This window comes from Oncorhynchus nerka, linkage group LG28 (genome assembly GCF_034236695.1).
Source record: "Oncorhynchus nerka isolate Pitt River linkage group LG28, Oner_Uvic_2.0, whole genome shotgun sequence".
Classification (NCBI taxonomy): Eukaryota; Metazoa; Chordata; class Actinopteri; order Salmoniformes; family Salmonidae; genus Oncorhynchus; species Oncorhynchus nerka.
Genome location: NC_088423.1, coordinates 68,560,906 through 68,586,670, shown reverse-complemented (window position 1 = coordinate 68,586,670; position 25,765 = coordinate 68,560,906). Strand labels below are relative to the sequence as shown.

Below are 25,765 nucleotides of genomic sequence, written 5' to 3'. Positions count from 1 at the left end.
ATAAGAAAGAGAGTTCCAAACTTCTCTGCTAATAACAGCTAGTTTTGAGTTGCCCCCCCCACTCAAACCACGCCCAGACAGTCCTAGCAAAATTCTTGCCTGAGAAATTGTTCTTTGCTAAGAAGCTATTTTTTTACCATTTTAAATTAAAACAATCACAGTAAAGTCACAGGAAGGTACTTAATTGTTACCCAGAAATGTTGCATTGGACCTTAAAGGCAATTTTTTATCATGATTGCGTAAAGAATTACGATTTGAATATGTTGGGTGACCATAGCCAGTGGTGTTTGTTCAGGAAGCATTGTCATCCGATTCCAAGACGGCATAGCAGTACAGACGTGTATTTTTCCGTCTTTTTGGTATATATTTCAATTTTATTTTCATCTCTTCTCCATTTTAGTTCAATTATACCTTCCGGTAACCTGCCTCACCCAATGTGATACGGAACCGCTATTATTTTACATTTTTAGACATTATAGCAAGAACCACCTAGCCATCAGAAGCGAACCAGCTAATTAGCTACAAGCTATTTAGTCATTGTTAGCCACTGCTTGTGGCCTTTATCTTCTGCACAGGTACCAGCCCTTTTTTTAGCTTGGATAATATTCGCCAGCCTACCAGTAACGGACTGTCTCTCCACTACAACGCCGGATTCCTGCCGTAATCCCTGGACCATTACTCCTGATCTTCACAGCTAGCTAGCACCCACCGAGTTACCCAGTACCGAAACTATCCCTGAGGCCCACCTCCCGGCCTACTCAGTTTTTCACCCGGACTCCACCCAAACACAGCTAGAACCCACTACTCCACCGGATCCTTGCCATAAGCTCTGGACCTTGGCACCGGATCACCGCTGCTACCGAGTGGCTAACGCCCCTGCCCCGAAGCTAGCACCAGTTAGCCGTGAGCCAGGCGCATCTCCCGGATAGAAAACTAAATTACTACAACTACAATACCTCTTTCGCCATCTGGCTTGGATCCTTAGTCGACACGGCGCCCCGCCGCACCACCACGGCAGGTCTGCCGACGAATACTCCATCCACTGTGGCTTCAACCGGCCTCCGTCGGACGTCGGAGCGGACGTTTCTACTAGCCCCGGGCTTCTAACTTTAAACGCTGTGTCGCCCTCGTGCTAGCGTGGTAGCGACTACTCAGCGGCTTTCCTCTTCCATCTATTGCTGCCCCCTGGACCCTATGATCACTTGGCTACATAGCTGATGCCCTCTGGACTGTCCATTAATCACGGTACTCCATTCTGTTTATTTTTTTATTTTTTTATTGTTATTATTTTTCGGGTCCCCAGCCACGAACTCAGGCTCTGTGTGTAGTTAACCGAACCTCTCTGCCCAGTCATTGCCATTTTACCTGTTGTTGTTTTAGCTGATTAGCTGTTGTTGTCTCACCCATTGTTGTCTTAGTTAGCTCTCCAAATCAACACCTGTGCTTACTTTATGCCTCGCTGTATGTCTCTCTCATATGTCAATATGCCTTGTATACTGTTGTTTAGGTTGGTTATCATTGTTTTAGTTTACTGCGGAGCCCCTAGTTCCACTCATTATACCTCTGATACCTCCTTTGTCCCACCTCCCACACATGCAGTGACCTCACCCATTATAACCAGCTGATCCAGAGATACAACCTCTCTTATCATCCCTCAGTGCCTGGGCTTACCTCCACTGTACCTGCACACCACCATACCCCTGTCTGCACATTATGCCCATCTGCGGCCTGCTAACCGTTAGCTGTCTTACCGGATGCTCTCAGAATAGACAATCGGGCAATTTATTTATTTTTATTATTAACATGTTTCTTCTTGGGCCTCTATAACTATATCTATTGTTTTTATTTTTTTGTTGTTGTGTGATTTGGACTAATTCCCCTCTACAACACGGAACTCCACTAATCTACTGACGGAACGCAAGAGGTGGCTAACAACAGACCTCCATCCTATGCTAGCCTGCTACCGATGTCCTGGCTAGCTGTCTAAATCGCCGTGACCCCCAAACCAACCTCTCCACTCCCTGGACCCTTTTGATCACTTTCGACTAAGGATGCCTCTCCTTAATGTCAATATGTCTTGTCCATTGCTGTTCTGGTTAGTGTTTATTGGCTTATTTCACTGTAGAGCCTCTAGTCCTGCTCACTATACCTTATCCAACTTATTAGTTCCACCACCCACACATGCAATGACATCTCCTGGTTTCAATGATGTTTCTAGAGACAATATCTCTCTTCATCACTCAATACCTAGGTTTACCTCCACTGTACTCACATCCTACCATACCTTTGTCTGTACATTATACCTTGATGCTATTTTATCGCCCCAGAAACCTCCTTTTACTCTCTGTTCCAGACGTTCTAGACGACCAATTCTTATTGCTTTTAGCCGTACCCTTATTCTTCTCCTCCTATGTTCCTCTGGCGATGTAGAGGTGAATCCAGGCCCTGCAGTGCCTAGCTCCACTCCTATTCCCCAGGCGCTCTCTTTTGATGACTTCTGTAACCGTAATAGCCTTGGTTTCATGCATGTTAACATTAGAAGCCTCCTCCCTAAGTTTGTTCTTTTCACTGCTTTAGCACACTCTGCCAACCCGGATGTTCTAGCTGTGTCTGAATCCTGGCTTAGGAAGACCACCAAAAATTCAGAAATTTTAATTCCAAACTACAACATTTTCAGACAAGATAGAACTGCTAAAGGGGGCGGTGTTGCAATCTACTGCAAAGATAGCCTGCAGAGTTCTGTCCTACTATCCAGGTCTGTACCCAAACAATTTGAACTTCTACTTTTAAAAATCCACCTCTCTAAAAACAAGTCTCTCACCGTTTCCGCCTGCTATAGACCACCCTCTGCTCCCAGCTGTGCTCTGGACACCATATGTGAACTGATTGCCCCCATCTATCTTCAGAGCTCGTGCTGCTAGGCGACCTAAACTGGAACATGCTTAACACCCCAGCCATCCTACAATCTAAACTTGATGCCCTCAATCTCACACAAATTATCAATGAACCTACCAGGTACCCCCAAAGCCTTAAACACGGGCACCCTCATAGATATCATCCTAACCAACTTCCCCTCTAAATACACCTCTGCTGTCTTCAACCAAGATCTTAGCGATCACTGCCTCATTGCCTGCATCCGTAATGGGTCAGCGGTCAAACGACCTCCACTCATCACTGTAAAACGCTCCCTGAAACACTTCAGCGAGCAGGCCTTTCTAATCGACCTGGCGGGGTGTCCTGGAAGGATATTGATCTCATCCCGTCAGTAGAGGATGCCTGGATATTTTTAAAAATGCCTTCCTAACAATGTTAAATAAACATGCCCCATTCAAGAAAATTAGAACCAGGAACAGATATAGCCCTTGGTTCTCCCCAGACCTGACTGCCCTTAACCAACACAAAAACATCCTATGGCGTTCTGCATTAGCATCGAACAGCCCCGTGATATGCAGCTGTTCAGGGAAGCTAGAAACCGTTATACACAGGCAGTTAGAAAAGCCAAGGCTAGCTTTTTCAAGCAGAAATTTGCTTCCTGCAACACTAACTCTAAAAAGTTCTGGGACACTGTAAAGTCCATGGAGAATAAGAACACCTCCTCCCAGCTGCCCACTGCACTGAAGATAGGAAACACTGTCACCACTGATAAATCCACCATAATTGAGAATTTCAATAAGCATTTTTCTACGGCTGGCCATGCTTTCCACCTGGCAACTCCTACCCCGGTCAACAGCACTGCACCCAACAGCAACTCGCCCAAGCCTTCCCCATTTCTCCTTCTCCCAAATCCATTCAGCTGAAGTTCTGAAAGAGCTGAAAAATCTGGACCCCTACAAATCAGCCGGGCTAGACAATCTGGACCCTTTCTTTCTAAAATTATCTGCCGAAATTGTTGCCACCCCTATTACTAGCCTGTTCAACCTCTCTTTCGTGTCATCTGAGATTCCCAAAGATTGGAAAGCAGCTGCGGTCATCCCCCTCTTCAAAGGGGGGACACTCTTGACCCAAACTGCTACAGACCTATATCTATCCTACCATGCCTTTCTAAGGTCTTGAAAGCCAAGTCAACAAACAGATTACCGACCATTTTGAATCTCACCATACCTTCTCTGCTATGCAATCTGGTTTCAGAGCTGGTCATGGGTGCACCTCAGCCACGCTCAAGGTCCTAAACGATATCTTAACCGCCATCGATAAGAAACATTACTGTGCAGCCGTATTCATTGATCTGGCCAAGGCTTTCGACTCTGTCAACCACCACATCCTTATCGGCAGACTCGACAGCCTTGGTTTCTCAAATGATTGCCTCGCCTGGTTCACCAACTACTTCTCTGATAGAGTTCAGTGTGTCAAATCGGAGGGTCTGCTGTCCGGACCTCTGGCAGTCTCTATGGGGTGCCACAGGGTTCAATTCTTGGACCGACTCTCTTCTCTGTATACATCAATGATGTTGCTCTTGCTGCTGGTGAGTCTCTGATCCACCTCTACGCAGACGACACCATTCTGTATACTTCCGGCCCTTCTTTGGACACTGTGTTAACAACCCTCCAGGCAAGCTTCAATGCCATACAACTCTCCTTCCGTGGCCTCCAATTGCTCTTAAATACAAGTAAAACTAAATGCATGCTCTTCAACCGATCGCTACCTGCACCTACCCGCCTGTCCAACATCACTACTCTGGACGGCTCTGACTTAGAATACGTGGACAACTACAAATACTTAGGTGTCTGGTTAGACTGTAAACTCTCCTTCCAGACCCATATCAAACATCTCCAATCCAAAGTTAAATCTAGAATTGGCTTCCTATTTCGCAACAAAGCATCCTTCACTCATGCTGCCAAACATACCCTTGTAAAATTGACCATCCTACCAATCCTCGACTTTGGCGATGTCATTTACAAAATAGCCTCCAATACCCTACTCAACAAATTGGATGCAGTCTATCACAGTGCTATCCGTTTTGTCACCAAAGCCCCATATACTACCCACCATTGCGACCTGTACGCTCTCGTTGGCTGGCCCTCGCTTCATACTCGTCGCCAAACCCACTGGCTCCATGTCATCTACAAGACCCTGCTAGGTAAAGTCCCCCTTATCTCAGCTCGCTGGTCACCATAGCATCTCCCACCTGTAGCACACGCTCCAGCAGGTATATCTCTCTAGTCACCCCCAAAACCAATTCTTTCTTTGGCCGCCTCTCCTTCCAGTTCTCTGCTGCCAATGACTGGAACGAACTACAAAAATCTCTTAAATTGGAAACACTTATCTCCTCACTAGCTTTAAAGCACCAACTGTCAGAGCATCTTACAGATTACTGCACCTGTACATAGCCCACCTATAATTTAGCCCAAACAACTACCTCTTTCCTAACTGTATTTAATTTATTTATTTATTTTGCTCCTTTGCACCCCATTATTTTTATTTCTACTTTGCACATTCTTCCATTGCAATACTACCATTCCAGTGTTTTACTTGCTATATTGTATTTACTTTGCCACCATGGCCTTTTTGCCTTTACCTCCCTTCTCACCTAATTTGCTCACATTGTATATAGACTTGTTTTTTTTTTTTTTTTTTTTTTTTTTTTTACTGTATCTGAATCTATTCTACTATGCCCAGAAATCTGCACCTTTTATTCTTTGTCCCCAACGCTCTAGGCGACCAGTTTTGATAGTCTTTAGCCGTACCCTCATCCTACTCCTCCTCTGTTCCTCAGGTGATGTGGAGGTAAACACAGGCCCTGCGTGTCCCCAGGCACCCTCATTTGTTGACTTCTGTGATCTAAAAAACCTTGGTTTCATGCATGGCAACATCAGAAGCCTCCTCCCTAAGTTTGTTTTACTCACTGCTTTAGCACACTCCGCCAACCCAGATGTCCTTGCCGTGTCTGAATCCTGGGTTACGAAGGCCACCAACAATTCTGAGATTTCCATACACAGCTACAACATTTTCCGTCAAGATAGAACTGCCAAAGGGGGAGGAGTTGCAATCTACTGCAGAGATAGCCTGCAAAGTTCTGTCATACTTTCCAGGTCTATACCCAAACAGTTTGAATTTCTAATTTTAAAAATGAACCTCTCCAGAAATAAGTCTCTCACTCTTGCCGCCTGCTATCGACCCTCCTCCGCTCCCAGTTGTGCCCTGGACACCATTTGTGAATTGATTGCCCCCAATCTAGCTTCAGAGTTCGTTCTGTTATGTGACCTAAACTGGGATATGCTTAACACCCCGGCAGTCCTACAATCTAAGCTAGATGCCCTCAATCTCACACAAATCATCAAGGAACCCACCAGGTACAACACTAAATCCGTAAACATGGGCATAGACATAGACATTATCCTGATCGATTTGCCCTCCAAATACACCTCCACTGTTTTCAATCAGGATCTCAGCGATCACTGCCTCATTGCCTGTATCCGCTATGGGTCCGGGGTCAAACGACCAACCCTCATCACTGTCAAACGCTCCTTAAAACACTTCTGAGAGCAGGCCTTTCTAATCGACCTGGCCCGGGTATCCTGGAAGGATATTGACTTCATCCCGTCGGTCGAGGATGCCTGGTCATTCTTTGAAAGTAGTTTCCTCACCATCTTAGATAAGCATGCCCTGTTCAAAAAATGCAGAACTAAGAACAGATATAGCCCTTGGTTCACTCCAGACCTGACTGCCCTTGACCAGCACAAAAACATCCTGTGGCGGACTGCAATAGCATCGAATATTCCCCACGATATGCAACTGTTCAGGGAAGTCAGGAACCAATATACGCAGTCAGTCAGGAAAGCAAAGGCTAGCTTTTTCAAGCAGAAATTCGCATCCTGTAGCTCTAACTCAAAAAGTTTGGGACACTGTAAAGTCCATGGAGAACAAGAGCACCTCTTCCCAGCTGCCCACTGCACTGAGGCTAGGTAACACGGTCACCACTGATAAATCCATGATGATCGAAAATTTCAAAAAGCATTTCTCAACGGCTGGCCATGCCTTCCTCCTGGCTACTTCCAACCCCGGCCAACAGCTCCGCCTCCCCGCAGCTACTCGCCCAAGTCTCCCCGGCTTCTCCTTCACCCAAATCCAGACAGCAGATGTTCTGAAAGAGCTGCAAAACCTGGACCCTTACAAATCGGCTGGGCTAGACAATCTGGACCCTCTCTTTCTAAAACTATCCGCCACCATTGTTGCAAACCCTATTACCAGCCTGTTAAACCTCTCTTTCGTATCGTCCGAGATCCTTAAAGATTGGGAAGCTGCCACAGTCATCCCCCTCTTCAAGGGGGTGCCACCCTAGACCCAAACTGTTATAGACCTATATCCATCCTGCCCTGCCTATCTAAAGTCTTCGAAAGCCAAGTTAATAAACAGATCACTGACCATTTCGAATTCCACCGTACCTTCTCTCTGTATATATCAATGATGTTGCTCTTGCTGCGGGCGATTCCCTGATCCACCTCTATGCAGACGACACCATTCTGTATACTTCTGGCCCTTCCTTGGACACTGCGCAAACTAACCTCCAAATGAGCTTCAATGCCATACAACACTCCTTCCGTGGCCTCCAACTGCTCTTAAACGCTAGTAAAACCAAATGCATGCTTTTCAGCCATTCGCTGCTCGCACCCGCCCGCCCGATTAGCATCACCACCCTGGACGGTTCCGACCTAGAATATGTGGACAACTATAAATACCTAGGTGTCTGGCTAGACTGTAAACTTTCCTTCCAGACTCATATTAAACATCTCCAATCCAAAATCAAATCGGCTTTCTATTTCACAACAAAGCCTCCTTCACTCACGCCGCTAAACTTACCCTAGTAAAACTGACTATCCTACCGATCCTCGACTTTGGCGATATCATCTACAAAATAGCTTCCAACACTCTACTCAGCAAACTGGATGCAGTCTATCACAGTGCCATCAGTTTTGTTACCAAATCACCTTATACCACCCACCACTGCGACCTGTATGCTCTAGTCGGCTGGCCCTCGCTACTTATTCGTCGCCAGACCCACTGGCTCCAGGTCATCTATAAATCTATGCTAGGTAATGCTCCACCTTATCTCAGTTCACTGGTCACGATACCCACCTGTAGCACACGTTCCAGCAGGTATATCTCACTGATCATCCCCAAAGCCAACACCTCATTTGGCCACCTTTCCTTCCAGTTCTCTGCTGCCAGTGACTGGAACGAATTGCAAAGATCGCTGAATTTGGAGACTTTTATTTCCCTCGCCAACGTTATACATCAACTATCTGAGCAGCTAACCGATCGCTGCAGCTGTACATAGTCCATCTGTAAATAGCCCACCCAATCTACCTACCTCATCCCCATACTGTTTTTATTTGATTTACTTTTCTGCTCTTTTGCACACCAGTATCTCTACTTGCACATCATCATCATCTGCTCTCTTATCACTCGAGTGTTAATCTGCTAAATTGTAATTATTCGCTCCTATGGCCTATTTATTGCTTACCTCCTCATGCCTTTTGCACACACTGTATATAGACTTTCTTTTTTCTACTGTGTCATTGACTTGTTTATTGTGTATTGGCTTGTTTATTGTTTACTCCATGTGTAACTCTGTGTTGTTGTCTGTGTCACACTGCTTTGCTTTATCTTGGCCAGGTCGCAGTTGAAAATGAGAACTTGTTCTCAACTAGCCTACCTGGTTAAATAAAGGTGAAATAAAACAAATACAAAAATCTAATCCTTCGGAATGAAAATATTTCTCATCTCCGGAGAACAAAATGTCCAATATTTCCTGTGTCATCCCCATGGGTGTTATGTTCCTCCTGTTTGTCCCTGTATTACCCTGACCACTCTGAGGGGACTTCCTCTCTGTGATGGCTATTTGTTCAAGCTGCTCTCAGCCTTTTCCTTACGGTACACAGACACTTCTAAAAAAGTCCTCCAGATTATTGTGTGTGTGTGTGCGAGTACGTGTGTGTGTGTGTGCGCGTGTGTGTGCATGTGTGCACGTGTGTGTGTGTGTGCTTGCTGGAAAGAGAGGACAGGGCAACAGAATACACGGTGTGTGTGTGCGAGTACGTGTGTGTGTGTGTGTGTGTGCTTGCTGGAAAGAGAGGACAGGGCAACAGAATACATTGCAGTGAGTTACTGTACAACATTTGACATCAGCTTTATTATTGTATTTTTTTTATTTAAAAAAAAACTTTTATTTAACTAGGCAAGTCAGTTAAGAACAAATTCTTATTTACGATGACGGCCTACACCGGCCAAACCCGAATGACGCTGGGCCACTTGTGTGCCCCCCTACTGTATGGGACTCCCAATCACGGCCGGATGTGATACAGCCTGGGGAAGGTGGGGAGGCATTCCTAGGCTCTACATTAAAAATGGACAAGTGTGAATGTAATCCATGTTATGGCATGTGATTCAGTTTGTGTAAACATTGGGAACACATTTTGGCCTCTAAGAACTCTCATGCTACAGGCGTGGCTCTATGGAGATCAACTGAGGTCTTATACTGCTTAGGCTCTAGGAAAGGAAGCAGTGGGTGTGAGGAGGGCCGATGAGGGTGATGAGTGACTTGTAAAATACACGGTGAGCTGTACAGTATTGCAGAGTTAAGTCTGACATTATCTTCATTGTGAGGGTGTCATAGACCGTCACTCAGGACAAAGTTGAGATCCATTCACACCCATAGGAGAGGTACAGGACAACTTACAGTCCTAGAGATCCATCTATTAAAACTCCCACGAAGCCAGAGGGAGTGGACAGGTAATTGATATATCTAATAACCAGTCACGGAACACTTAATCATGTCATAGCTACATGGATCTTCATTCCATGGCCTGTCTATCTATCTCTGCCGGTCTCTGCCTGTCTGTCTCCTCTCCATCAATATTCATTAGTCCACCTTTGGTCTTTACCATCTTACTTCCTCTGACACAATTACAAAGCTTCTAAGTGTTCTGACTTGGCCTTAGCATTCTATCCTTACTTACTCTCAGATCAATGATAGAACTAACTAGCTACAAGCTCACTAAGCATTCCAACATCATTTGACCATAATTTGAGACAAGGCTTGAAGACATAACTTGAGACTGCTCTACTCCCCACTCAAGCATTCTCTTGGTGAGGATAATTGAATTGAGAGGAATTGGAGAAAGGGAATTATTATGCAACCAGACACTGCCAAAAAATAGCCCCCAGACATGCGGTCTCATTCTGCAGAGCCTTCCTGCTGCACACATATTCTGTGGCACAACATCAAGGCCACAGGTAATTCATCTTCTGGCTGTTACTGCGCTTTTCAAATTAATTCAATGAATAAAGGCTCACCTTCATTTTCAGGGAGGATAAACATGTTGCTCTGTGGTCAAAGAGAAAGGAGAGATTGTCTTTGGGAATGGAGGGAACAAAGAGCAGGAGAAGGAGAGATGGAGCAGCCTGGTCTGAAATACTAGACGTAATATAGTAAATGTAAATTCAGGACACTTAAATTTGCATGATATGTTACGTTTGATATGGTTGCATAAGAAAGAAGGTTACTTTAAACTTAAAGAGGGTGGTTGGTCTGGGTGAATGGGTCTGCATATAACGCAAACGTCTAGCAGCCCAACTTTAGCAATTGAGCTATTTAGCATCTTTGCATCTATTTACTACTTTTCAGCTACTTTTCAACTACTTAACATATTAGCTAACCCTTCCCCTAACAATAACTCATAACTCTAACCTTAACCTTAACCCCTAACCCCTATCCTAGATGACATTAGCCACTTAGTCAACCTTAGCGTTAACCACCTAGCCACCTAGCTAACATTAGCCACAACAAATTGCAATTCGTAACATATCATAAGAATTGTAATTCGTAAGATATCGTACAAAATGGATGATGGACATCCACAAATTAATACATGCCAGTGGAGGCTCCTCAGAGGAGAAAGGGGAGGACCATCATCCTCTGTGAATTTCATACATATCAAAATAGCAAAATATATATAGATATAAAACTATACTAAAATATATTTACATCATCACCAAATAATTGATTAAAACACACTGTTTTGCAATGAAGTTTCTATAGTAGCCTCAACAGCACCATGGTGTAGCCGGAGGACAGCTAGTTTCCGTCCTCCTCTTTGTACATTGACTTGAATAAAGAACCTAAGAGGCTCATGGTTATCACCCCCTTCCATAGACTTACAGAGTAATTATAAAAACTTCTGGAGAATGTCCTCCAACCTCTCAGAGCTCTTGCAGCATGAACTGACATGTTGTCCACCCAATTAAAGGTTCAGATAATTAATCTAGTACTGAAAGCTATCTAGCACTGCAGTGCATAAAATGTGGTGAGTAGTTGACTCAGAGAGAGAAGGACAATAGTTGAACAATTCTGAGCAAATTCATTTCTTTAAAAATTCAAGAGAAACGAGAGAGAGAGAAGTTTTTTCACTTTCACTTAGCTAACAAATGCAGCTAGCTAGTTTAGCATACTCAAACACCCGGCTCAAACAGAGAGGGATGCTATGTTAGCAAGCTGGCTATGGCTATCCAACACTGGAACTCTTCCAAGTCAAGGTTTTGGTTTTCTTAATTTATTGCCACCAGGGCCCGCCTGTGTAACTGCTTGGAGCGGGTTGTTAACAACGATGTAGGTTCATGAGTAGTGGTTAGTGGTTATGATATGAAGGTTTGGCTTCGAAAGTTTTTTTTGTCTGGTCTCAGACAGCTGATGTGTTGTGCACTGAAATCCACAAGCGAAGAGAAAAGGTGAGAGGTGGAGAACACATAGTTATGAGAAGGAGTTCTACAACAAGCAAAATTATTATGCTGTTTGTATGTGGCTGCTATGAAAGTGAACTGTGTTTGCATGTGATCAAGGATTTAAAAGGATTTCTTAAACTGAATGAAATGGGGATAAACATACAGGAATTTGTCTAATAGAAAGTCTCGATTTCAACTGTTGGTCTAATGATTACACCTTAGATCAGCTAGATGCAGGCAAGCATGTGCAATATGGTATTGAATGTGTCACTGTCTGTCACCTTGATTATTCACATTTTTTGTACACCTATATTGTACACTTTCATTCATAGGCTAGATTGTAGCAACCTCATGATGGGTATAGTGAAAATTCAAGTATCATGTAGTAGCCTAAACCTGTCGATGTTACATTGAGCTGGATGAATGAAATATGAATGACAGTCATCCAATATGCTATAATATAAATAAGGCCATGCTCATAACAAAATGCAATCTCTCACCTTAAAACCTTTTCCTGCAGTGGGCTAAATCAGGTTTCTTAAACAAATCTACTTTGAAACAAAAGTATACACCACACACACATGGTTATGGGCTTAACAAAAAGAAGAGCTCTGTACCATGTCAGATATACACTGAATGTACAAAACATTAAGGGCACCAACTCTTTCCATGACATAGACATACCAGGTGAATCCAGGTGAAAGCTATGATCTCTTATTGATGTCACTTGTTAAATTCACTTTAATCAGTATAGATGAAGGGGAGGAGACAGGTTAAAGAATGATTTTTAAGCTTTGAGAAAATTGAGACATGGAAAGCATTGGAGTCAAAATGGGCCAACATGGGCCAGCATCCCTGTGGAACGCTTTCGACACCATGCCCGACGAATTGAGGCTCTTCTGAGGGCAAAAGGGGGGTGCAACTCAATATTAGGAAGGTGTCCTTAATGTTTTATACACTCAGTGTAGAGTTGACATGTTTTTAAATGTTGAGTTAACATCCCAATATTACAGTTTATATAAACCACAGAATAAAATATAAAAAATAAAAAACGTTTGACATAGAAACACTGGATTTTCTGTACAAAAAAATATTAATAACATTCCAACCATGAGGCCACGAGAGGGCGCTTTGGTGATTCGACTGCAGGAAAGGGTTACAGACTGCTACATACCATACCTGATACATACCATACCCCTACAATACTTAGGGATAGATCCAACAGAGTAAACGGAAATCCGGGACACAAATTAGTATGATATTTAACCTGGATTTCCGTTTTCTTGTTGCATCTACCTCTGAGTCCAGGTTGGATGGAGAGAAAAGGAGCAATGACTGAGTGGGCACAGTGTAAGTGGGCACAGTGTAAACTGAGTGGGCACAGTGTAAGTGGGCACAGTGTAAACTGAGTGGGCACAGTGTAAGTGGGCACAGTGTAAACTGAGTGGGCACAGTGTAAACTGTTTCCATCATTTGAACAGTGAACTAAATGATGTTCTGATTTACATGCAGCTGCAGTCACTGGCTCATTTGTTTTGATAATGGCTCATCCTGTCTCATCCTGTCTCATCCTGTCTCATCCTGTCTCATCCTGTACATATTTTATACAGAGCAGAGTGTGCCGTATATATCTGAGATAACAAACATCTCACTTTTTGTGTTAGCACTCTGCATCGAAAGCGATGGGCGTTATAGGAGGCTGGGAAGCAACTTGAGTAGTAGACTGACGACACACTCGAGTTCACAGCCTGACAGTTTAAATGCCTCGTGCCTCATCTCTGAAACATCTGGCCCCGTTTTTGGTGTCTGAGGCAAAGATAGATTCTTCTTAAAACTTAGGTTCTCTCACTTTCCCCACTCATCAGTTTTAAGGAGTATGCAAATGTCTCGTTCCTTCGTATCCCTGGGAGTCCGAACGACTGCACGGCTGCAATAACAGGGCAATACATTCTCATTAAGGCTCCCCTTCTTTGAAAGGGGAAGAAATTGAATTTGGGATATTCGTGTTTATGGTCCCAGACAATTGAAACTAATGACCGGATGTTCAGAAGGCAAGGTAGGACTCCCCCTGTTAGTGAGGGATATATCTGTCTGTATGTATGTATATACAGAATGTCTGCAGACGTCATTCTTCCCAATGGGCTCCACAGGGAAAGCTGATGAAGTCAGCCACAGGAAGTGATGGCGCCTCGGCTGCAGCCACTCTGCCCAGCGTCTCCCATCCTCTGACAGCACCATATTTCAGTGGACTCTTTCTACACGACAGCCTGTACTGTCCCTGTCTCCTCTGGGTGTCAATGGGACGCCTCCCATCATCAGATGGGTGATTTCACATCCTGGTGGCGGCAACAGTCTTTTCTGTAGCAGAGTAACGTGGCCTGACTCCAGACAGCTTGGTGACCCCTCCTTAGTTCTTGGCTGGCTGCTCTGATCCATCTCGTGATGTGCGTGAGAAGATGAGCTGGGTTGGAAATTCTTACCACATGATCACTGCTACTCTTGGAGAGAGTGTGTGTGTGTTTGCCTGTGTCTCTGGAACACATCATGTTAAGTTACACTCAAGAAAATAAGAACAGGGGATGCCTGTGGGTTTGCCATACTGCCTTCTGTGTGCCTTCTACTAGCCATTAATCACTCTGTTAGTTAACCGCTGAGCTGCTGATGTATTTATCTTAATGAGCAACTAAATGAGAGAAACCAAAGTCTGGCCTTCCAAGAGGCCTGGTCTACAAGGCCAACTGAGACCAGGTCACACCTAAACTGATCTTCAGCTCCACGATGTTCCAGGTGACTCACCACACGCCTGAGTGATCCCAGAGAGTCCAGGTTTGGTTTAGGTAAGTGACCGCAGACACACACCTCTAAGAGCATGGTTTAGCAGTAGCCAGGGTGTGATCCCTCAGCCCAGGTCCCTGGGAGTGTTTAGAACAGCCTGAAGGGGAACTCTCTGTCTGTCTCTCTGCTGACTGGTAGCACATAAAGCCCCTCTGTGTTCGGCCTGCTCCAGGTCATACACTGTGGCCTCTGTGTGGACCCCCCTCCTTCTTCACACTGCCCTCCACCGCCCTCTCCTCTCATGTAAGCTTGACTGATCATGGGGAAGAGATGTGTTTACTGTATGAGGGAATTTATAGCAGTTTGCCATGGTGACTGTAATCAAAATATTGAAGCTGGAGGGGGATACACAGCCAGGTCAAAAGTTAATGTCGACGGATTTTGAGGAATGGCTGTTGACTTTATGTTGTAAATTCAACACCGAGAGCAGTTTTCACATCTTCGCTAAGACCTGGGTGAGATGTTGCTAAGCTGAGTTCCTGGTATAGTCACGTCTACTACACTATCATGAAAGCCAAAACAATGTGTTAAAAATAGCAACTGTCTAAATACTATTGATGTTACTAAATGCTTATAACATGCTGAGTATTATATGCACTATCACTATACAACCTTAGTTGTTTATGAATCAATGATGCAACTCCAATGCTGCCAACCATCGCTATTTCATATTAACCAGAATGCATCTATCTGACTTGTTCTTTCATAAAACGTGGGCCCAATTCAACAGATGGCTTTTAATGTTTGTACCAATAACAGGGCTGGTCCGTGACTGCTAGTGGGTCCTCTGGGTGCCTATATCACTGTGTCATTTCTCCTCCAGCTCCTCTGAGTGATTCTATCACTCTCAACACAGGGAGAGCGGGAAAGCAAGGGGACATCCAGAGATAAATCCATTTAAAGGGCTTTTGAATCTAATCTATGATGAGACACCTTCTCAGAGGATGTCCAGGGTGAAATTGTGCTCAGTAAATTTGAGTTTACCAAGAGTAAAGTTATTAGCCAGACAAGTAAATGTTGGCCATATCGCTTTTATCACCTTGACTATCTGGGATTTCTTTCTGTTTGTGTTCAGGGCTGTGTATCTGGGGAAATCACACACTGGCAGAGGAGAAAAACACAGATCGTATACTGCCCCCAGTGGACAACTGGTTGAACAGTTTAACAGCGCACCCCTCACTCACACTGGATCAACACTGCCACCTATAGGCAGTCTCTGGATGCACAGGCTCACACTAGGTTTTCTCACTAGATAGAGAATAAATGTTTCTTGGTTTCATTTGTTGTGTTTTGGAAAGTATTTCAACATCGCATTTTAATTACGAAATGCCAATGTTTGATTTAAACGAAGAAAAGGCAATTGCAACAAATAGGTGCCATACATTGTGAGATGCTTTCGTGACCGCAGATTAACGATCTGCACAGAGACGGTGGGTAAACAAGTGACATGAATAACTTCCAGACAGGAAGTTAGAGATTTGAATGGGATCTTAAAGCGGCAATCACCAGTTTAATCAACAGCAAAGTGATGTCCTGCTCCCTGTTTCAGTAAAAAGCTGAGGGATGGGGCTGGAGAAATTTAACCAGAGCTAACACTGACCGTCCATTATATAAAAATGATAATTTTCACCATGTCTTTCGTCTATATCTTGTTTGTTTACATTTACTTTCTTAACAAACATTGGAGTAAAACAAGCTCATATTTTGGGTCGTACCGATAGTTGAACTAATAAGGTCATGAGGCATTTATAAGTTATATTCTTCAAGATTCAATGGGTACATATCAATAATTCATTAATTCAACAAATTAATAGCAACTGCAGATTCCCCTGGGATATGTAACATATTATACGGATTGCAGGAGGGGGTGTCACATATCATATGAAATGGATGACGTTGTACACAATAGCACACCATTTTCGGGGGCCAGTTTTGGATCGTGAGCGCTACTTTCAAAACTACCGGCTGAAATTATACAACACCTTCATAACGCATATTTAACTGCCTGGTTCCAAAATCAGCAAGTGACTGGAGAGCTAATACAGTGACAGCAACTAACAGACAGTCCAACTAATAGACAGTCCAACGAATAGGCAGTCCAACTAACAGACAGTCCAACTAACAGACAGTCCAACTAACACTCACACCATGACTCCACTTCCCAACAACACACAGTCAAGACACACAAAGACCAGACAACATATACAGTGGGGCAAAAAAGTATTTAGTCAGCCACCAATTGTGCAAGTTCTCCAACTTAAAATAGGTACACCAACTATGACAGACAAAATGAGAAAACAAATCCAGAAAATCACATTGTAGGATTTTTAATGAATTTATTTGCAAATTATGGTGGAAAATAAGTATCTGCTCTAGAGGAGATCTGCATGGAGGAATGGGCCAAAATACCAGCAACAGTGTGTGAAAACCTTGTGAAGACTTACAGAAAACATTTTACCTCTGTCATTGCCAACAAAGGGTATATAACAAAGTATTGAGATAAACTTTTGTTATTGACCAAATACTTATTTTCCACCATAATTTGCAAATTAATTAATTAAAAATCCTACAATGTGATTTTCTGGATTTTTTTTCTCATTTTGTCTGTCATAGTTGAAGTGTACCTGTGATGAAAATTACAGGCCTCGCTCGTCTTTTTAAGTGGGAGAACTTTCACAATTGGTGTCTGACTAAATACTTTTTTACCCCACTGTATATATTCAAGGCATAAAATGGAATAGAGTTTGTTCAATGTCCGTAAGGGAAATCAAAACATAAAACGACAAGACAACATTTTTAAATGTACGTAACAAATACACTTTAGAATAAAAGTCCTCTTCTAACTGTGCTGTCTAGTTGTCTCTCCAAGATGACCACGCCATCTCACATGATCAGCATAAGCATAAGGGGGATATCCCACTGGTTCAATGATCTCCCACACATTTAATGACATGGTCATGACAAAGAAGCAACAGCATCTGCTGGTACTGTGTGAGCTGTGGTGGTTGCACATGAACGTGTACCAGGGGAAAACTTTGGTCAATGCTTCTGCTTGATTACTGCATAGACGGAGCTTATTGAATACTGATTATATCACAGTTTAAGCTAACAGTGCTCTAGACACCTTTACATCAGTCGCAGGCTAATCTAAGCCCAAACAACTGTACTTAGAAACACAACCCTTCCATAGTCAAGGGTTATCTGCATAGCTTACACCAAAGTACATAGTACTGAGTACATAGCTAATTCCTTTTAGATGTAGGAGAGAAAGGAAGTATAGGTTTGGGGGATTTCTCTAAAATAATTTGCATACTGTAATAAGGTTGAATACAGCTACTTGAGGGGTTAAGGTGCCTTGGTATATATAGATTAGGCCAGGTTAGTGATCTAGCTAGAACATGAACTAATGAACACCTGGGAAACACTGTTTTTCTACTGCTCTCTCTCTCTTCTTCCCTCAATAGGAGCCCATTTAGGTCATTTTCAAACCCCTACTACCCCAGAGAAAGTGGCAACCATACCGTGCCATAAATGTCTCTCTTTCCCCTACAGCTTAGAGCACACTGTAATGTGTTCACGGGGACCGCCTGCTCAGCCATCTGCCCCTGTGATAGAGAGAGGTGGCAGGAGGGCAGTATGAGCCAGGCTGCGGCTGACTGGAGCCCACTTAGATGTAAGGCTCTATCTCTTCCCTTCCTTCCTGGTCACATGTAGCTATTACCTGGGAACAGGAGGAACCATTGAGCTGTTGACTGAATACTGACTGAGCTATAGACCTAAAGTCTACCGTATGGATAGACAGACGTCTGAGTGCAGGCAGCTTGGATATCAGGGATTTTCTCTCATACAAATAAAAGGAACCATCGGCGCCCCTCTGTGGTCAAACAATCGTACAACAAGACATACAATGCAACGCTGCTGTATAACATTGTCAACCCTAGACAAGACGTTAACTACACACGTTTTTAAAAAAGAGCACCCTCTAAGACATGTAGAGATTCAATACAAAACACAACGAGAAATCCTAGCAATTAATTTATAGCTCACATTGATTCATTTACATTAGATGTTACATGTTTATCTAAAGCAGGGCTCTCCAACCCTGATCCTGGAGATACCCTCCTGTAGGTTTTCCTTCCAACCCCAGTTGCAATTTACTTGATTCAGATGATCAACCAGCTAATTATTAGAATCAGGTGTGCTAGATTAGGATTGGAGCGAAAACCTACAGGACGGTAGCGCTCTCCAGGAACAGGCTTAGAGAGCCTTGTTCTAAAGACATTTTGTACAATAGTCCCCTAAAAAGAGTTCTGTGTTTTGGTACGCATTCATTACTTCATTCATTACTTCATTCATTACTTCATTCATTAATTCATTCATTACTTCATTCATTACTTCTCAGACTTTCAGAAGAAAGTCCCATTTCCATGACTGTGGATAAATGTGACTGGCCTGTAATCTTTCAGCTCATGCCTAGGAGCTGGTAGCACACAGTTATCTCTCCATTGAGACTCTTTAAAACAGCCTCTGAGCTAGCCCGATGAACGTACACAGTGAGCCCCAGGGACATCAACACCAACGTCCAGGTTAAACTCGAAGGAAGTGGACTTCCAAATCTCGCTACCTCCTCAGTATTAAATCAAAAACAGGATTATGGGTTCATTTTAAATAAGCTATCAAAAACATACACATGGACGTGAAGGGCAAAGGTTCACAGTTTGTGCCCAGTGTTTAAAGCTCTGCTTTACCTGAAAATAATACCCTGATGGCTCAGAGGAGAGTCCGTTTTGTTCAATCAGCTGGCATTCACTAGTATACAAAGTAATACATTCTTAAAATACATATTTATTACCAAATACGCCATCTCCTACTGTACATAAACACTCCTGGTAAAATATTAAAGTTATCCCAGTGCTACATTCTGTAATAAACCGTTTTTAATCCGCTTTGAAATATCAGTAGATTAAAAAAAAAAAAAAAAAAAATGTAAATGTAAAAGTGAATAGTATTGCACTCAAACACAGTCTTACATGGCTCTCTTCCTACAGCCAGTGGCTACATTTATTCACGGCAAAACCTAGAGTCCAGTAACTTACTATGAAAAAAACTAACAAATACATAATTGAGATACTATATCATGAGCATGACTTTACAAGTCATGAGCAGGAGGAGGCTACCAAAAACCAAAACCGAAGATCATAGAGGAGAGGGTAGTGGGTGATCAGAATGAGCTCTGACGAGCAGAGTTGGTGCTGTGTGCATGTGGCCACAGGGCCCTGCTAACACAGTGACATAAGATAGGGACACGTCTTTGATGTGACGCACCAAAACAAAGCAGTGGAAGCAGAAATATGACATCACACAGTAGAAACCGAATACTGTAGTTCAGTGTAGATGCTGAGAACATGAAATGTCTTTACGTTATGGGTGTTCAGAGTCAGCTGGTATCGTGTGGAAGTGTAGTGTAGTGCCCTATAGCAGGGGTATGTCGCTAGCAACAATAGAATAAATGATTACAGCAGAAAAGAGGAGAATATCAACATTATTTCTTAACTCCTAATATTAAGCAAATTACACTTATTGGAGCCAATTACACTCACCGGAGTACCTGACATCGGCTACCAGTGCGTCAAGTGTCGCTGGCTGCTGGTAAGCTTTCTTGGCTTAGACATGCATTTTTACAAAAATATGGCTAACCTTTGTGTAACCAGCTAAACAGCAGCTCTTAGTGTATTTGGAGTTACCTTTCAAGCTAATAGGCTATGTTAGACTTCCTTCCCCAATTACAATAATGAAAAACAATCTACCAAATCCTATTCATTTTTGAAATGTTGATTACTTCTCCTTGACATTATCATTCACTTGATGCTAAGACAAGACATGTGAGAAGAAAACAAAATCACTAACGTATGATGGGGATCCCTGGGTTGCCGGTGTGCCTGGGAGAGGGTCCCTGGGTTGCCGGTGTGCCTGGGAGAGGGTCCCTGGGTTGCCGGTGTGCCTGGGAGAGGGTCCCTGGGTTGCCGGTGTGCCTGGGAGAAGGTCCCTGGGTTGCCGGTGTGCCTGGGAGAGGGTCCCTGGGTTGCCGGTGTGCCTGGGAGAGGGTCCCTGGGTTGCCGGTGTGCCTGGGAGAGGGTCCCTGGGTTGCCGGTGTGCCTGGGAGAGGGTCCCTGGGTTGCCGGTGTGCCTGGGAGAGGGTCCCTGGGCAAGAAAGGTTGAAGACCCCTGCCCTATAGAAAGAGCTGTTGTGATAAAGACACACTTTTTGGGGGATGGGATAAACAGATACCAAACTCCTGCTCCTGCTTTGACATGCTTCCCTCCACTTTATCCCCTACATCTGGTTGTCATTGTACTGTGGGGTGTTGCTGGAGTACTGCTGATCCGGCATCATGGCCCCCGTGGCGGCTCCCATAGCTGCCTGCTGCGCTGCCTGCTGGACGTGGGGGTTCTTCCAGGCCCCTGTGGTCCACTCCTCCTGAGCCTTGCCTATGCTGCCCCCGCTGCCACGGTAGAAGTTATGGACCTGGAGAGAGGGAGCAGTGGGACGACAGGAAAATGTCAGGCTGCACATAAAGATGACAGAGAGCAATGGAGACCTTTGTTGCTGCTCTATGCACCAGCCGGCACAATGGGCATGAGTGACTGACATAAAGATCAGCACATCCTCATGCTCTACGTGTCCCATGGTTGTGACGGAACACAGATGGTACAGACTTGCCTTGGTGAGGGCGATGAAGGACAGCGTTGCCGTGGCAGTGAAAAAGAGGGTGGGGATGAGCATCAGCAAGGCGATCCAAAGATTGTAGCTGAAGAAAGAGATGGTGGCCAGCCAGCCGCTGAGAGATGTAGAGAATAAGAAGACAGTTACCTTTTGCTCGTGTACACTGAGTATACCAAAAATTAGGAAGACCTTCCAAACATTGACAGCGATCATGATCACTTTATGTAGCAGGCTAATATCATGGATCAGCCTTAAAAAAAACGTTTTATATCCCACATATAAAACCATCCATTTCTGAATGTTGACATTTATACACTTTATGGAAGCTGCCATTACAATTATATCTGATAATCAAAGTGAAGCCAGGTGACATTTAGCCCTTAACAGCCTTAAAATCAAACAGAATGACAGAATGGAGTCATAAATGTCCTGAGTGAGGCTATTTCCTGACTGTCATCTATTGCATTGTTAATGATATGACAGGATGTGGTAATGTAGGAGGTTATACTGCTGTTGTTTTAAAGACATAAATCTTTTGGCTAAACATTTGTCGGTAACACAATAACTTTCATTCATAATACATTATGGAACATTTCTAAGCATTTATACATGTGTATAATCATTTATAATGGGCTTATTATTGAAGGTGATTTAAATGTGTAAGCAGTTTACCAGTTTCCCCAGCCTGGGATCCCTATGCACTGGATAATACTGATGCCCACCTGGGCCATGAACACAAAGAAGAACGCCATGAAGTTGAACGAGCTGTCAGTCCTCGGAGAACGACAAAAAGGAATTGTAAATACACGGACACACAGCACATTATACAGTGTGGTACTTGTTAGATTTCTCTTGGCGGTAACTGATTTCCCTTGACTGACGGTATATCACTATGATCAAGCATAATGGTGTCATAGTAAGATTGGGGGGTTTTCCTGACCACATAACCTGATCAAGAAAAACTATGGGCCCTAGTTATAGCTTAAAAAGATCTAGTGGTAGTTGGATACCTTATGGATGTGTATGAAATCCACTTACTTGAAGGCCTTGTAGATGGGCCTGAACCAGCATGCATAGGAGCAGGGGGTGAAGAGTATCAACCATATGATGGCCATGCCAAAATTTGTCACACCCCCTCCACCCAGCATCCAAACAAAGCAGCCCGCCAAATTCACAGCCAGGGTGATTGCATACACTATAAAACACACCACCAGGAGAACACACTGTTATACACACCAGTAGAACAATGCCAAAGTTTAATACAGTATAACCCCAGTCAGGGAACCAGCTCTCAGATAAATGTGCACATTCTGTCCACTCCGGTTCCTTGGGTGTCCTTTCTGCAGATGTCCATATTTTCTTTCTCTTCTCTGTTTTGCTCTAAGTCTCAGTAATCTAGCAAACCTACTGTTCTTAAGAACAAATGGGTTGTAATTTAAAGCACTGCGTGAGCTAGAGGTACAGTTCCGGCCTGCTCCACAGAACTGCCACAGGCAGCCAATCAGCTTCAATTACTGGTCCACAAAGGGAAGAGATATCCCTTCATCCAAGCTACAAACCCAACCAGAGCTATAATAATAGACCCATTAAGTGATTAGTCTTTTACAAACCCAACCAGAGCTATAATAATAGACCCATTAAGTGATTAGTCTTTTACAAACCCAACCAGAGCTATAATAATAGACCCATTAAGTGATTAGTCTTTTTTTCATCTCAGGCAAAGAAACAAAGTGAAGGCTAGAAGTATTTTAATTGGTTAAGTTGAGCAAAGAATACCTTTGAGTTTTCTGTACAATTCTGTCTATTCTTGACCAATACATCTAATGTGACAAGGGTGACTATTCAATGAGGTGAGTTTAAGGGGTTAAATTTTAGAATGACTGAAATCATGGACACATAAACTCATAGAAACATCAAACATGCAGAGCAAGCACAACATTCCATCAACACTGGATTTGGTGTTTAAGTGCAAACACAGAGGTACAGAAAACCTGTTTACATGTTTATCACTTAATGGGGGGGATCTGCAGAGAGAATAAAAGATAAGTCATTAAATGTGAAGAAGGAGCAGCATATGCATCATCCCACGGGCCTGGATGACAGACACACTAGTGAAGGCAGATACTCAGTGAATTTCAGGAAAATGTAAATAGTGAAACAGTGGAAAAGTGATCCTTTTTAGATAAAATTATACGAAATATATTCACGTCACTAAATAATTTATTTAGTCCATGCTCGTGCTCATAAAAAAAAATGCTCTTCCCTCATCTTAAACGGCACTGACCACCACCGACATACACATATCTAGTTAAACCAGAACACCCTCCGTCATTCTTTGTAGCTGTGGTGGATGAAGACAACCCATGTGGCATGGGAGAGGTTAACTGTCAGCTCCCGTGTGTTCACCACAACGATCTAATCTGAACAGTAGGCTACACTGGAGAGAGGGCTACACAGAAACTCTGCACAGAGGGGAAACTTGTTTCACACTATTGTGGCTTCCTGAACCGTACTGTCCTGGCACACTTATTTTCCTTTCACACGTTCCTTTCCAGCACAGTTCCAGCAACTATGGTTGATGAGTAATCAGGCCAGCGCAGTGCAGCTTGGCTAGGCTCTCTTGGCTCAGCTCAGTAGTGTGAAAGAAGTATAACAGTGCAATAAGAGATCATAACCCCTAAATATGTGGACTCTAAAACAGAGTGGCTGACTAGAGTTGTTCTAGTATGGGCTGTGGGTAGTGGGCAGTGGCTAGTGGGCTGTGGGTAGTGGGCAGTGGGCAGATCCACAGGTGGTAGAGTCTCTTGCACATGGTGCGATGCTGTTCAGGGATCTCCTCGTCAAAGTCCTGGTAGAAACACGGCTGCAGGGGGATGAACCCCGGTATTGGAGGGAAGTTATTCTCTGCTGGAGAAATGACAATCATTTCATGAATCAATAATACATTGGTAGCATTTGCAGGTGTGTCATGTTAGGCTAGATAATATTGTTTGTATGATTGGTTGGTTGATGAGAGCCAAACCATAAAGTAAATGACTTTCATTGCAAATCCTTACCAGCCATGACTGTTGATTTTATTGTTCAGATTGTTTTGGTCCTCAATCTCTTGAACCTACAAATAAAGAAAGTGTAGCTTTGTAAATGCAGTCATTCTAAAACTCAGTACCAATCAGCTTTTGCACTCACTGGTGAAATGTATTTGCACATTACATTAGTAGGTCTAACACAATAATTGAACAAAGACTACTGACAGAAAGAGATGGATCAATTATGTCAGTGTGCAGCTTATGTGAGACACCACTTGTGACATACAGTAGCTATGCTTTTATCCAGTGTTTTCAAGATCTATAATCTCAACGTTGTCACTTGTCACATTCGACTGAAGAGATTTGCTGACACACACACACACACACACACACACACACACACACACACAGAGAGACGTGTTGGTGGCATCGGCTCAATGGTGACTCTTCAGGGTTTAAGAACTGGGATCCTTCCGGTGTGCGAGTAAAAGTGGAGACTTACTAAATCAGTCTGCATAGGCTAACATTCGTGGTGTTTTGATTTGAATTCGCTGAATAGACCGATATACTACCGGTACTCGCTTCAAGTCAACCCGCTATCTTTGAAGTTAGTGCTATCCTGATAGGGATCAACGGACTTCCATTGGAAACTGCTTAATCTGCTTACCTCCTCCTGTCCTGAGCGCACTGTTGCTATTTACAATGTCCTGTCCCTCGGCTGCATGCTGTCAGTTCCACCACATCGAATATGAGGAATGACAAAGCTTGATAATGAAGAGATAAAGTAGAATAAATCACTGTTATTTCACTTTTTTATACGAGGTCGTGGAAGTAATGCATCTCCAATGCCGTAGCTGTCCTGTCATTGTCCGTGAATCTGCTGTCCCATCAGTCCTGACCAATAGGCACACTGCTCTCTACTCGCGATTTCGGCGTCTTAACATTATTATCCAATCGTTATCTGGCTCTCCCTTGTTCCATGGCGGCTGCTCTCCACGGTGCTGAAGTTAATAGCCCGCTGTCAACAGAGAAAGACATGTCATCAGTGACCTACTCTGGTGTTACTGGTGCGCTTCGATCATTTTACTCATAATGATCACCAAATGAATGTTTATGAAATTAATCAAATATGGGATTATTAATCAATAATGATCAAGTAGTAGGTATTATGGTTAGTCATTGGCATACGATCTTTCACTTAATGTTTGATATTCATATGCAGAAATGATGGTCAGCAATTACGGTCTGTCAGGGGTCTCATTTATACTGTTTGATAGGGGTCATGGGGTTTATGGGCAGGGTTAACATTGTTTACTGTTTATTAATGTATTCCATCAATAATGTACAAAACAGGAGGGGATGTTAGCCAGCAGATGGCAGTGTTGATATTGGTTGGTTTCTGGTTTGTCAGTCAGGGGGTTCAGTTCAGCACAGCTTTACTGCTTGGAGTTACAGTCTCATC

General features: G+C 43.5%; 1 protein-coding gene and 1 long non-coding RNA gene across 2 annotated transcripts; one reads left to right on the top strand and one right to left on the bottom strand.

Moving 5' to 3' along the window:
• Window positions 1-13,854: 13,854 nt before the first annotated feature.
• LOC115112808 (uncharacterized) lies at window positions 13,855-16,187 on the top strand. The gene is made up of 2 exons (XR_003861032.1): window positions 13,855-14,555; window positions 15,629-16,187. It is a non-coding gene; the product is annotated as an uncharacterized LOC115112808 (long non-coding RNA).
• Window positions 16,188-18,618: 2,431 nt separating this feature from the next.
• LOC115113601 (secretory carrier-associated membrane protein 5-like) lies at window positions 18,619-25,283 on the bottom strand. The gene is made up of 7 exons (XM_065013048.1): window positions 24,971-25,283; window positions 24,334-24,389; window positions 24,059-24,184; window positions 22,316-22,472; window positions 21,950-22,051; window positions 21,275-21,392; window positions 18,619-21,079 (listed from the first exon to the last, which is right to left on the bottom strand). The coding sequence occupies exons 2-7, from the start codon at window positions 24,338-24,340 to the stop codon at window positions 20,888-20,890; spliced, it is 702 nt and encodes a 233-aa protein (XP_064869120.1). The 5' UTR covers window positions 24,341-24,389; window positions 24,971-25,283; the 3' UTR covers window positions 18,619-20,887.
• Window positions 25,284-25,765: the final 482 nt, after the last annotated feature.

Bases quoted from the DNA above. Each gene is read 5' to 3' on its own strand.
- LOC115113601 (XM_065013048.1), bottom strand. The intron at 22,473-24,058 runs GCCCACTGCCCA...TGTGTTTTATAG, and splicing joins ACTCTACCACCTGTGGATCT to TGTATGCAATCACCCTGGCT. The intron at 21,080-21,274 runs GCAAGTCTGTAC...CCCTCTCTCCAG, and splicing joins CCTTCATCGCCCTCACCAAG to GTCCATAACTTCTACCGTGG.